We start from the raw sequence: 12,337 nt of genomic DNA on the forward strand, positions 1-12,337 counted from the left end.
CATAGTGCACTTGGAAACTGAAATCAACCATGTGGGCAAGTGATCAATCAATCACACCTTTCTCAAGAGCTCCAATAAAAACTCTGAAACAAAGCTCAAATGAACTTTCCTGGTTGGCATTACTATGTGTGTATTGTCACACACTGATGCTGGAAGATTAAGAAGTCCTAACTCTATTGGGGAGAGAACAATAAATGCTCTCTGTTTAGAATACTCCTGGACTGTGCCCTAAGTGTTTTTCCCTTTGGCTGATCTTAAATTGTACATTTTTTTTGTATAATAAATCATGAGTATAATATCGGTCAGTGAGCTATTTTTAAAAGTAGGCTCCATGTCCAGCATGGGGCCAATTAAGAGCTTGAACTCACAACCCTGAGATCAAGACCTGAGCCAAAATCAAGAGTCAGACACTTAACTGACTGAACCACAGAGGGCCCTTCAATGAGGTTTTTGAATCCTTCTAGTGATTTATCAAACCTGAAGGTGGTTTTGGGGCATGCCTCAACCTTGTAGTTGTTCAGAAGTAAGGGTGGTCTTGTTTGGAGACTGTGCCCTCTAACTCTGAAGCTGGCCCCAACTTATCACAACTCTATTTAACATTTTCTTTTCTGACATCCCTGGTAACAGAAATTCAAGAAAGTGAAAAAATTACACTTAACTTTACTCAAAGTACCTAGATTTCATCATCAATAGCTAGGAGACATAGACTAGATTCTCCCTCAAAGTCTCCAAAACTTTGAGAACTCAAATTTAAGTCACTCACATTATGGTAATTCGTTATGGAAGCCTTGGGAAACTAGTAAATCATGCAATTGGAGGCCACCATGTCACTAAACAGCTCTAAGTCTGACCATGTATTCCAAAGAACGCTGTGTCACCAGTTTACAAATGTTATTTTACTGTTAATAAACAAATTTTAAAAACTGCACCAGAATGAATGTGAAACAGTAGTCATTAACAAGGATGCCTCATTTATCTAGATGAGGGGTACTGTAAAGCATTATGCTAACTCTGGTGAACAGCTAGAGAAAATGCTGAGAAATAAAACATCTGTTTGTACTCTACAAGACCCTACCTAACAACATGTCTTGATTTTTTTGCAGTATCTCATAATACTGACATTTTCAGTAACTACTTGTTTGCTTTAGGCAAAGTGCTTCATATAATCCTTAAATTAAGAGTCTTATATTCAGCTCTCCAATTCAGCTCTCCAATTCTGCCTTACATTCCTTATTCAACCAGACTACCACCTACCTTTTTCTTTTGTTTTGCAGCTGATCTAAAGCCCTCCCTCTAGCAGAGCCTAAAACTCTTCTCTTTCTAATTTGCTCTTTTTAATCTGTTTTGAAGAACTAGATGAGTTGGTCAGAACTGTACCTAAAATAAGAGTAAATATACTAAGAAGGGTATAAAAGCACAAGTGCTTAAAGGATGGCCTGTGAAAGTGACAGGTATTCTTAGCTATCTCAATTCAGGAATCAAAAAGTCAGAACCCTCCTAACCAAACAAATTTATATAGTAAGGAACACTTAGAGTTGATTGGCAAGAAGCCTCTGGTTTTCCTGCCAAGCTCTTGCCAATATCCTGTAATGTGCACTGCTAGAGTCATTTAAAGGGAGTATTAAACTGAGCAAATAAGACTACTAGTAACCTAGCTACTTAGGAAAATAACCCAACTGTCTGATCTGCTGGTTTCCACAGCTAAAATGGAGCTACAGGGCTTGGATTGTGATGAAAAAGACAGATTTGTATTGTTCATTTACCTTTGAAATGTCCTTTACCTTTTAATATACTTTGACCAATTACATGATCAGATATTAGCGCACTATATATTATATAAAGAACTACAAATATCTAATTAAAAGACAAAAATATTATTGTATAAAATTATCTGTAAAATTTGAAATAACTTCTGCCAAAAATGAAATCACAAACGTATAAAATGCCCCCTTCATTTATACTGCTCAATCTATAAACCTACATCAACTCCAAGATCCAGAAGGTACTTGACTACGCTGATCATCCCACTAGAGGCTGCTGCATGAAGAGGTGTATAAGACTTCTTATCCTTGCATGTCACTTCAGCTCCATGTGCCACAAGTAATTTCACTACTTCAATGTGACCTGAAAATGTATTTATGAGAAAATAATGAGCATAGGAAAATATGAAATATAATCTTGAATAGCTTCTTTAAAAGGTAAAAATGCAAATTAAATAATGCAGAGATCACTAATAAATCAAGTTATAACCAGAGAAAGGATGGAAGAAAAAGAACTCAGATAATTTTGATAAATGTTGATAGAGGTAACTAAGTGAAAATAATATTTGATTATTTTATCCAGTGACCACCTTTTGTCTAGATAATCCTCCTTTTGTCTAGATCTTGTTTTCAAGGTTGTTTAAATACATTCTCAAGTTCTGAAGTTTCTTATGCCCAATGTTACACATTAGTTTATGTTTCTCTTTAACATTCCTTGGTGGAATCTTCTACTTGAAGATCTGGGAGTGGCTTGGGGATGTTTCTTAAAAATGTTAGGTCTTTAGTAAATGTAGTTAAAAACTTATTTTCCTCTATTATAATTTCTACAATGTCCTTAACCAACTTAGTTTGCTACCCATTTTTATTGGGATAGGGTTATATATGTTGTGGTTAATCAATTCCTCAATCTCAGTGGCTTAACTAGAGTTTTCTTCTTATCAACACTAAAATAGCTTGGCAAGAGGGGTCTGTTCAGTCACTCAAGGACACAGGCTCATACAATTGACACCATCTTGAACATGGCCAGTCACTGTGCCAAAAGGAGGAATAGACTGTAGAATCTCAAATCAGCAATTAAGTGCTCTGGCCTAGAGGTGATGTTGCTTTCAATTCACTAGTCAAAAATAGTACCAGGCCCTACCATACAAATAGGCCAGGAAGGGAAACATGTATGCCAAGGTGGGAGAACCACTATTCTCCTTTTATATTTTTTGGTCTTTGTAAGATTAGAAGATTAGAAGATTAGATTATATACAGTGCTTTCTCCTTCTTCCACAATGCTTCCCACCTCTGTGCCTTTGTTCATGGGATTCCTTCATTGCATGAAATGGTTTGCTTGAATATTTCTTTCCAAGCATTGCTACTAATCCTTCAAGGCCTACATCAGTTCCCATCTTCCCCAATAAACCCAGTCATCTCTCTTTTCTAGAAACCATCTAAGCCAAAAGCACCACATATTTGTAAAATACTAATAAGTATATAATACCTTCTGATGGGTTTTTAAACTTGGAATCATTATTTAATGCCTCTAATTACTTTTATGTAGTAACTTCCCAAATATATTATCTTCAAAGGCAAATACTGTATGCTCTTATGTTCCACAGGGCTGAGAACAGTGTTGTATACAAAAGAAATACCCAATACGGGATCCCTGGGTGGCGCAGCGGTTTGGCGCCTGCCTTTGGCCCAGGGCGCGATCCTGGAGACCAGGGATCGAATCCCACGTCAGGCTCCTGGTGCATGGAGCCTGTTTCTCCCTCTGCCTATGTCTCTGCCTCTCTCTCTCTCTCTGTGTGACTATCATAAATAAATTAAAAAAAAAAAAAAAAACTCTTAAAAAAAAAAGTACCCAATAAATAAATTACATTGTTACATTAAATAAATTGCTCATGACATCATTTTTTAAATATCCCTTCATAGGGAACAAGTATATAAAATTAATTACTGGGTGCCTGGGTGGCTCAGTTGGTTAAGTGTCTGCCTTCAGCTCAGGTCATGATCCCAGAGTCCTGGTACTGAGTTCCACATCAGACCCCCTGCTTGGCAGAGAGTCGGCTTTTTCCTGTACCCCTCGCCCCTGCTCATGCTCTCTGTCACTCTTCTCCCTCTCGCAAATTAAAAAAAAAAAATCTTTAAAGAAAAATACAGTTAGTAACTATAAAAATGAGGCTTTCAAACACAGGACTCACTCCTTGACAAAATAAAGGCAGGATACAAGATGCTCAATCAAGCAGATTTCGTCGTTTATATGTAAATTACCAATTAAAACGGATACTTTCAGTTATTTTTTCCCCCAATCTCATTAAGAAATATCTACTATATTTTTTAGGAAAAAATCAAAGGAATATCTATCAAATACTAGGTGCCCAGGCAAGCATAATTATCAGATAAGATTATTAACTGGTATAAAAGATCACTCAATATACATTACTGATTATGACTCTATAAAGGATAACTACTTGCATTTACTGTAATACAGTCAAAATTAGTACCCAAGAGGCTCACCCATAAATATAGCTTTTCAACTGGGCAATGTGTATTATTAACTAATATGCCAAAAGAAACAAAGCTTTCTTGATGTTTAAGACTAGAAGGCTCAGGGACCCCTGGGTGGCTCAGCACTTGAGTGTCTGCCTTTGGTTCAGGGCGTGATCCCGGAGTCCCAGGATCGAGTCCCATGTCAGGCTCCCTACATGGAATCTGCTTCTCTCTCTGCCTATGTCTCTGCTTTTTTCTCTTTCTCATGAATAAATAAATAAAATCTTAAAAACAAAAACAAAAAAAGACTAGAAGGCTCATAATACTGGAAAACTGTTCAAAACCAATACATCATTCTAAGTAAATACACAGATCATATTAATTGTGTGTATAAACTAGTAGATTCTAGGAAGTATGAATTTTTCCTAATACCAATAAAACTTGTTTCTTTAAAGATTTTATTTATTTATTTGAGAGAGAGCGAGAAAGAACAGAGAAGGAGGGAGGCGCAGAGGGAGAAGAAGACTGCTGAGCAGGGAGCCCAACACGGGGCTGGATCCCAGAATCCTGACCTGAGCCAAAGGCAGAAACTTCACCGACTAAGCCACCCAGGTGCCCCCAAACCAATAAAACTTTATTTGGAAAGCAGCTATGCGTAGGCAAATTCACAATCTTAAAATTGACAAATATTTATTTAGTCACATTTCATAAATATGGATAAATTCCTTTACTGGACTACTGAAAATGAAAAAGGTACTTCTCCACAGCCAGTTTGGGGTGACTTATTTAAAAGAGAAAAGGGAAGAGAGTTCTAGAATGAAATAAATGATATTGTTCTAGTAGGTGGACCCTTGGCAGAACAAGTATATGTCTTTCTTGTCAATTTATAGACTGATGCTACCAAAAGGACTAGATTTCATTTAATTCATCTAGGTGTAGTTTTAGAAAATGGCATCCATTAGATGTGCATGCTATATGTAATTTTACTTGGAAAATTCCCTACATTTTTCCTCATGAATGCGTAAAAAAAAAGTAAAGTGAGCTATGTTCACAATTTGTAAGCTTTTACAAAAAAGGAAAGGAGAGAAAAAAAATACCATTTCACATTTATTCAAAATTATGCTCTACTTTAAAAAGAAATAACATGAGTTGCTAATCAAGGTAATATTTATTCAGCACCTTCTATGTCAGAGTCAACACGGTAAGATGATTTTGAGGTAGAAGTTGGCTGAATATTGCTGAAAGTACTGAAACCAACAAAAAAAGATAAATGTGTAAAAGGGATCTTAATAGAGGTTCATGGTCAGAGCAAACATGGGGTAGGGAGGAGGAAATGATCAACTCTTTGGGGATAGAGGCATTGCTGTGAAACACTAACAGATAATTCATTAACAGCATAAGGATAAATGGTAACGCCTACCAGAAAAGTAAGGGGAACTTCAACCAAGGGATAGGAGACAAGGGCAAATAAGGAAGTTTGTGAGAAATAAAGTATAAGACTACATGAAATTTTACTATCTCTTACACTAATATTGACAGATTTTCTCAGTACAACATAGAGGGGACAATGACTGGACTTCTGACTAGTCTATTAGACCAGTCAATTGCTCCCTACTTTAACATGTTTAGCTCTGTTTAATCCTGAATGCCTGTGGAACAGTTTTATTTTTTTTATTTATTTATTTTATTTATTTATTTTTTTTTTTTGTGGAACAGTTTTAGAAGCTATGTGTCAATACTCCTCTTTTTCCATGCTGAATGAGACAGGGAAAGAATCATAAATCCTCAGTGTCTATGTTCAGAATTTAATTAAGGTCCAAGAAACACAAAATATCTTTTTTAATCCACAACTGGCCTGAAAAGCAACACTGTGCATCAAGAAAAACAAAACCATTGGAGGAGGCCTCCTGATATATACACACACAGCTATTCTGGGAGTCCAATTAGAGGCAACCTACAAAATCCTCTGGCCTTCAACTTCATGAAAACAGCTGCTTACTTAAATCTTAATTTTGGAGGTAAAAGACCTGATGCATTCTGGTTTGTGTTTAAACCGTTTAATGTTAGATGTACAGTTTAAAATTATGCAGACTAGCTGCTCCTAAAGTGTTTGGAAGGATAAGCTACACTAGATATTCAGAAAAGTCCCCAAGACTTAAACTATGAAAAATGTACAGACTGAGAGGAGGGGACCTGAGAATGCTACAGGAGACTTGCTTCTGGATGTTTTACCTCCAAGTAACAGAAGAAAACTGCCTATGATATAACTAACTAGAGGCATAAATCTTTGGTGTGAGAACACCAGAAGCTCAAAATGCTCAGCTTTTGGGTTTCAAAACAGGATATCTGAATAGGATATTAACTTTCAGGAATTTTCATTTTTATATTCCTTTACAATCATGCTAAAGGTCAGACATGTAATTCAATATGGATTCTAATGCTTTTGGTTTTTCTATTACAGGCAAAAAAAATTTCCTGGACCTTGGAGTTATCCATGTAACTGGTTTGAGTTCATTTATTTTCTTCCACTATATTTTATAATTTTATAGTTTTAAAAATTAATAATTTTCCATCATATCTTCCTTTAATCTTTTACTTTTATGTGAGAGACAGGAAAAGATAAAACCAAGAGCAGGGAGTACTCAGGATAAGTTATGCCTATAAGAAGGCTAGTGAGAGGTCTTTCTAATCAGGTAGTATGATTGGTAAATCAGGGAAGGACTGCAGTATTATCAAAAGAGATCGGTCCATATGTGATTTTTCTTAAGCCAGAGGAGCCAAAATAGCAGAAGCAGAATTATAATCTTTAGCAAGGAAGAGAAAAACTCTGAGGCTCCATGGCTTTAAAGGGAGGAGTTGGTCTTTCAGTTTTATTTTGAAAAACTTGAGAATGAATGTCTGTATCCATGTCTTTCTCCCAAAGGTACAACCCTGGCTTTGTAGGAATTGCAAGGTTCATGGCAGGCTGCACTTCCTCTACACTTAGAGATTTATTTCTACATGCATGGTCTTAGCATCCACAAGCCAATATTCTACTCGGCTCTTTGCGTGCTCTTAAAAATATCTTGAGGAATGCTCAAGATCTGCCTGCTCTCTGGCTTTCCAAGTTACCTCAAGAACCAATTAATGTTTTTGTTAGTGGTCTGGTCACAAAGTTGCATGGTTTTGGATGGACTAAAACCTTGGGGTGGAATACCCCAAGACTGTTTTCCCATGAGCTCTGTTAGATTTATCTATCTATCTATCTATCTATCTATCTATCTATCTATCTATTTATTTATTTAATGATAGTCACAGAGAGAGAAAGAGAGAGAGAGGCAGAGACATAGGCAGAGGGAGAAGCAGGCTCCATGCACCGGGAGCCCGATGTGGGATTCGATCCTGGGTCTCCAGGATTGCGCCCTGGGCCAAAGGCAGGCACCAAACCGCTGGGCCACCCAGGGATCCCTCTGTTAGTTTTAAAGTGCAATTTTACAAATCTTAAGACTTTTCAAGAATGTATGTATCATGTTACAGCAGAGAAACCTATACTCTAAGCCTTAATTTCTTTCTGTGAGATTACTGTTGAAGAAATCAAGCACGATGATGCCTATTCAACTCAACCCAGTGGTGGCCCAAAATAACAGGCTTCCTAAAGCACCTTCGTTAACTTCAACCTTAATATTCCCATAAAAACAAGGATGGAGGGACACCTGGGTGGCTCAGCGGTTGAGCATCTGCCTTTGGCTGAGGTCGGATCCCACAATCCCGGGATCGAGTCCCACATCCGTCTCCCTGCATGGAGACTGCTTCTCCCTCTGCCTGTGTCTCTGCCTCTCTGTGTCTCTCATGAATAAATAAATAAAATCTTAAAAAAACAAACAAAAACAAAAAACAAAAAAAACAAGGATGGGCTTTTAGTAAACAACTTAAATTATGTTTCCCAGACTTGTGTCTAGGGTGTCTCTCCCTTTAAAGATAAACAGAATTATTTTCAAATAGCCTTTAGAAGCAGACCCAACACACTCCTGGTTCTGGAAAACCTCTCCCATACCAGGCTGGTTCCACTTAGGCAGCAAATTTAGATATGGTGTAACTTCCCACTATCCTAAAAAACAGATGTTATACCATATGCAAGAACTAAAATGTACTAATTTTCCTGAATATTATCGGGTCAGAAAATTAAATTTAAAACATACATACCCATATATGCTGCCCAATGAATAGCCCGTCTATCTTTCTTGTCAAAAGCATTAATATTGGCACCTCTAGACAAGAGTAGTTTGACCATCTGTAATAAAAATAAACAGCTTCATCAAAATTTAGAAGTAGAACTATTCATGTATATATCTTTTATGATGACAACTCATCTCAATCTTTCTGGAACTGAATTTCTGCATTTGTAGAAAAGAAGGAGCTAGATTAAACCTTGAAGACCCTTTAACATAATTTAATAAATAATAGGACAAAATAATGAAAAAAAAAAGATTCACAATGCGTGCTTTTGAAGTCAGGTATCAGTATCTTTTAAAGATGCTACTTTGTGTCCTTTTTTATGAACAATGAAGTACAAATCTGGAAAGTCTAAAGATATTTATTTTTTTTATTTCTTTTAATAGCCTAAGGTGTTTTTAAAATGCAAAGTGCATTCTTATCCCAGAAATGTCTTAAATTTAATTCAAACACAAATGTACTATCTATAATATAGTTAGATCTGAAGGTCACTACACAGTCTGCTTACCTCATAATACATCAAGAACAGTATTTCTATTTCGTTCTAATCATATTTACAATAGCTTCCCCATAGGAAAGGGCATTCTAGGTTTCAAAAAAGAACACATCTGTGACCTTAATTGTAGTGAAGGCAAGGATTCTTTATGTTGCAAAAAACCCCAGAGAAACAGTAAAAACACTGCAGCCACTAGCTCTCAACCATGCAATCCTGGGAATGTCTCTTTTATCTCTGAGTTTCTGTGTCTGCAACAAAAATGAAGGAATGGACAAGCTGTCTCAAAAATTCTTATAACTCTGTGTTTTCTTCTTTCCTAAGCCTTCTACGTACACATTAACCCAACTCTTTGCTGTGAAACCACCTAACATTAGGTAATGCTTGTTGTATAATTAAATATTAATTTTCTTACATTTTTTTCTTTTGATGGTCTGTTACCAAAGAATTTTTGACTAAATGTTGATAATAAACTGTAGGAAATCTTTTCTAAACTCTGCTTTCCTTTGTTACTATCTTTCTGGGAGCACTATGAAACTGCTCTATCTTTCTGGATTATTTTTTCTACAACAACAGAACATACTTTTCACGTTGTGTATAGTTGGCAGTGTTCTTGGTCTTTCCAGGTTGATCATGAAATTCAAGTGCATAGGCTATATCTGATAAGTAACCTTTTAAATTTGAGAAATTTATATCATGAATTTTATCATGAAAAGAAATGTGAGGGTTTGCTAACGGCAAAATCAGGCAAAAATAAACAAGACGGGTTTTTGTTTTGTTTTGCTATTACCACGGACTGAATAGCTAAAAAGGGTTAAATTCATTAATAATTGGGGTGGGGAGTGACAGGATGAAGGGAGAGAGAATCATTGTCTTATTGGACACCACCTACCTCACCATGTCCACTAAAAGCTGCATGATGTAATGCAGTCCTCCCCGCTCTATCAGACACGTTTACATTACTTAGGAGAGGTACTAAAGCTTCAGCACACTTTACAGCTTTATTAGCAGCAGCTATGTGTAAAGGGGTTTGCCAATTTTTGTCTCGAGCGTTAACATCTGCAGAATGCTTCAAAAGTACCTGCACTGCTTCCTGAAAGATATGAAAATAAAAGTTACAAAAGACGAATGAGTTAACAGTTTTAGAAACTGTGTATATATTAAAAAACTAACATTCCCTGAGGAAATAAGAAGTCTGGTAGAACTTGCTATAATCAAGTGGGAATTTACTCAAGAAAACAAAATATTTTGAACTAAAGGCAGTACTACTCAGAGCCATTATAAGATATATTGAGACAAAATATTCCTTTTTGTTCTCCAATTAAAGGCATAAGAATATCAAAATGTCCAAGAAATAGTGACAAAAATTCTTTAAAAACATTCTTTAAAGGGGCGTCTGGGTGGGTCAGTCAGTTAAGCATCCTACTCTTGATTTTGACTCAAGTCATGATTTCAGGGTTGTGAGATCCAGATGAGTCTCGAGTCAGGTTCTGAGCTCACAGGGAGCTGAGGACTCTCTCTACTCCCACCCCACTCCACCACTCTCTCTTTAAACACACACACACACACACACACACACACACACACACACACACAGAAAACATTGCTCTCTTGTTTTTCTAGATAACATTAATTTATATTTAATAGTTTTAAGGAATAGCTTAAGTACTTTGCAATATATAAAAATTTAAAACATACTATTTCCCAAATTAGTATCCATTTTATTTTACAAATGGAAAAGTCACTAGCATCTAATTTATTAGAGAGAGAGAAAGAGAAATAGATACTATCATGTGAACTGGTGAGAAAGTTGGTATTAACAAGGCAATTTAAAAGCCTAGTATCCAAAGGGATTTGTTTTCCTGTAAGCACAAGGAAATCTTCACAACACATCTATGAACTGGACTCATGGCTAGATAGATACTAAGAAATCCAGTATGCTATCTACATTAAGCAATATAATCAAAACTAAACCTGGCAAAAAATTTCTCCTTGCAGTGATAATCCTATCTTTGGCAGATAAATGAACTAAAGCCTAGTAATAATACTGACCTTTGGTTTTCTTTCCTTTTTTATTTAAAAAAAATATTTTTATTTATTTATTTTAAGAGACAGAGAGAGCATGTGCAGGGGGAAGGGCAAAGGGAGATGGAGAGAGAATCCTCTGGTAGACTCCCTGGAGACCAATGTGGGGCTCCTCCCAGGACCCTGAGATCAAGACCTGAGCCAAAACCAAGAGTTGGGACTCTCAACCACCCAGGTGCCCCAGTGACCCTTGGTTTTCTTTAAAAAAGAAAAAAAAAGAAAAAAAAAAAAAAGCACATGAAAAGTGTTCAAAGCAGGGACGCCTGGATGGCTCAGCGGTTGAGGTTGAGGGTCTGCTTTCGGCTCAGAATGTGATCCTGGAGTACCAGGATCTAGTCCCACATCAAGCTCCCTGCATGGAGCCTGCTTCTCCCTCTGCCTATGTCTCTGCCTCTCTCTCTCTCATGAATAAATAAAATCTTTTTTTTTTTTTAAAGTGTTCAAAGCAAGAAGCAACTATCAACATGTAAAGTAGCAAGGAAGATTAAACAAAATACTATTATTTGTGATTCACACATAGTTTTTTAAGCAGTTCGAATAAAAATGATCGTAACTGAAATATGGGAAGTAGCATAAGTATTTAACAGGACAGACAAAATATTGGAGAGATGCCCAGTAATCTACCAATCTGCTAAGGAAGTCAGGCACCAAAGAAAGATAAATATATGGAGGCTACTCTAGACCCCACAATTCTACTCTACTTATCTGCCCAGGAGAAATTTAAAAAAGACCCACCCATCCAAGAATGTCCACAGTCTTTTATTCATAAAAGCCAAAAACTACAAGTGCAAGCTACTGTATATCTATACAATGAAATATTCCTCAGCAGTGAAAGGAATGAACAATTAGGTGCACACAGTATGGAAGAATCTCAAAAGTATTGAGTTGAAAAAAAGAATTCAAGACACAAGAGTACACACTGTATGATTCCATTAAGCAAAAATTATTCTACAGTGGAAGAAATCAGAATGGTGGCTGCCTCTGAGGAAGACTGACTGGAAAGGGACAGGACGTAACTTGTTGGAATGATGCAAATCTTCCATATCTTGATTGGGAAAAAAGTTACATGGGTGGATACAGATTTTAAAACTCAAGACTACACACAACATTTTTGCATTTACTGTAAATTATACTTCAATTAAAAAAAGGAATATGGAGAAAAGAATACAGAGAGAAAGTGGCACAAACACACCATCAGCCTTCTTCAACTCAAGAAGTATATATTGTGACTTGGGAGATAAAACTAACATTACACTGGGAAATGTTAGCCGGTATGTTGATAGACGAACTAGAAAATAATTAAAAACAA

General features: G+C 36.4%; 1 protein-coding gene across 15 annotated transcripts in view; it reads right to left on the reverse strand.

Annotated features, from left to right (window-relative positions):
• The window catches only part of ANKRD28 (ankyrin repeat domain 28), a 204,237-nt gene that overhangs the window by 64,219 nt on the left and 127,681 nt on the right, over positions 1-12,337 (reverse strand). For all 15 annotated transcript variants that reach the window (XR_012014942.1, XR_012014943.1, XM_072792832.1 and 12 more), the window contains 3 exons: positions 9,836-10,036; positions 8,421-8,508; positions 1,982-2,124 (listed from right to left, as the gene is read on the reverse strand). Coding sequence is in view for 13 of the 15 variants with exons in the window: in XM_072792832.1 (XP_072648933.1) it covers positions 1,982-2,124; positions 8,421-8,508; positions 9,836-10,036 (432 nt within the window). In the remaining 2 variants the exon portion in view is untranslated. The remainder of the gene's footprint in view (positions 1-1,981; positions 2,125-8,420; positions 8,509-9,835; positions 10,037-12,337) is intronic.

This window comes from Canis lupus, chromosome 22 (genome assembly GCF_048164855.1).
Source record: "Canis lupus baileyi chromosome 22, mCanLup2.hap1, whole genome shotgun sequence".
NCBI lineage: Eukaryota > Metazoa > Chordata > Mammalia > Carnivora > Canidae > Canis > Canis lupus.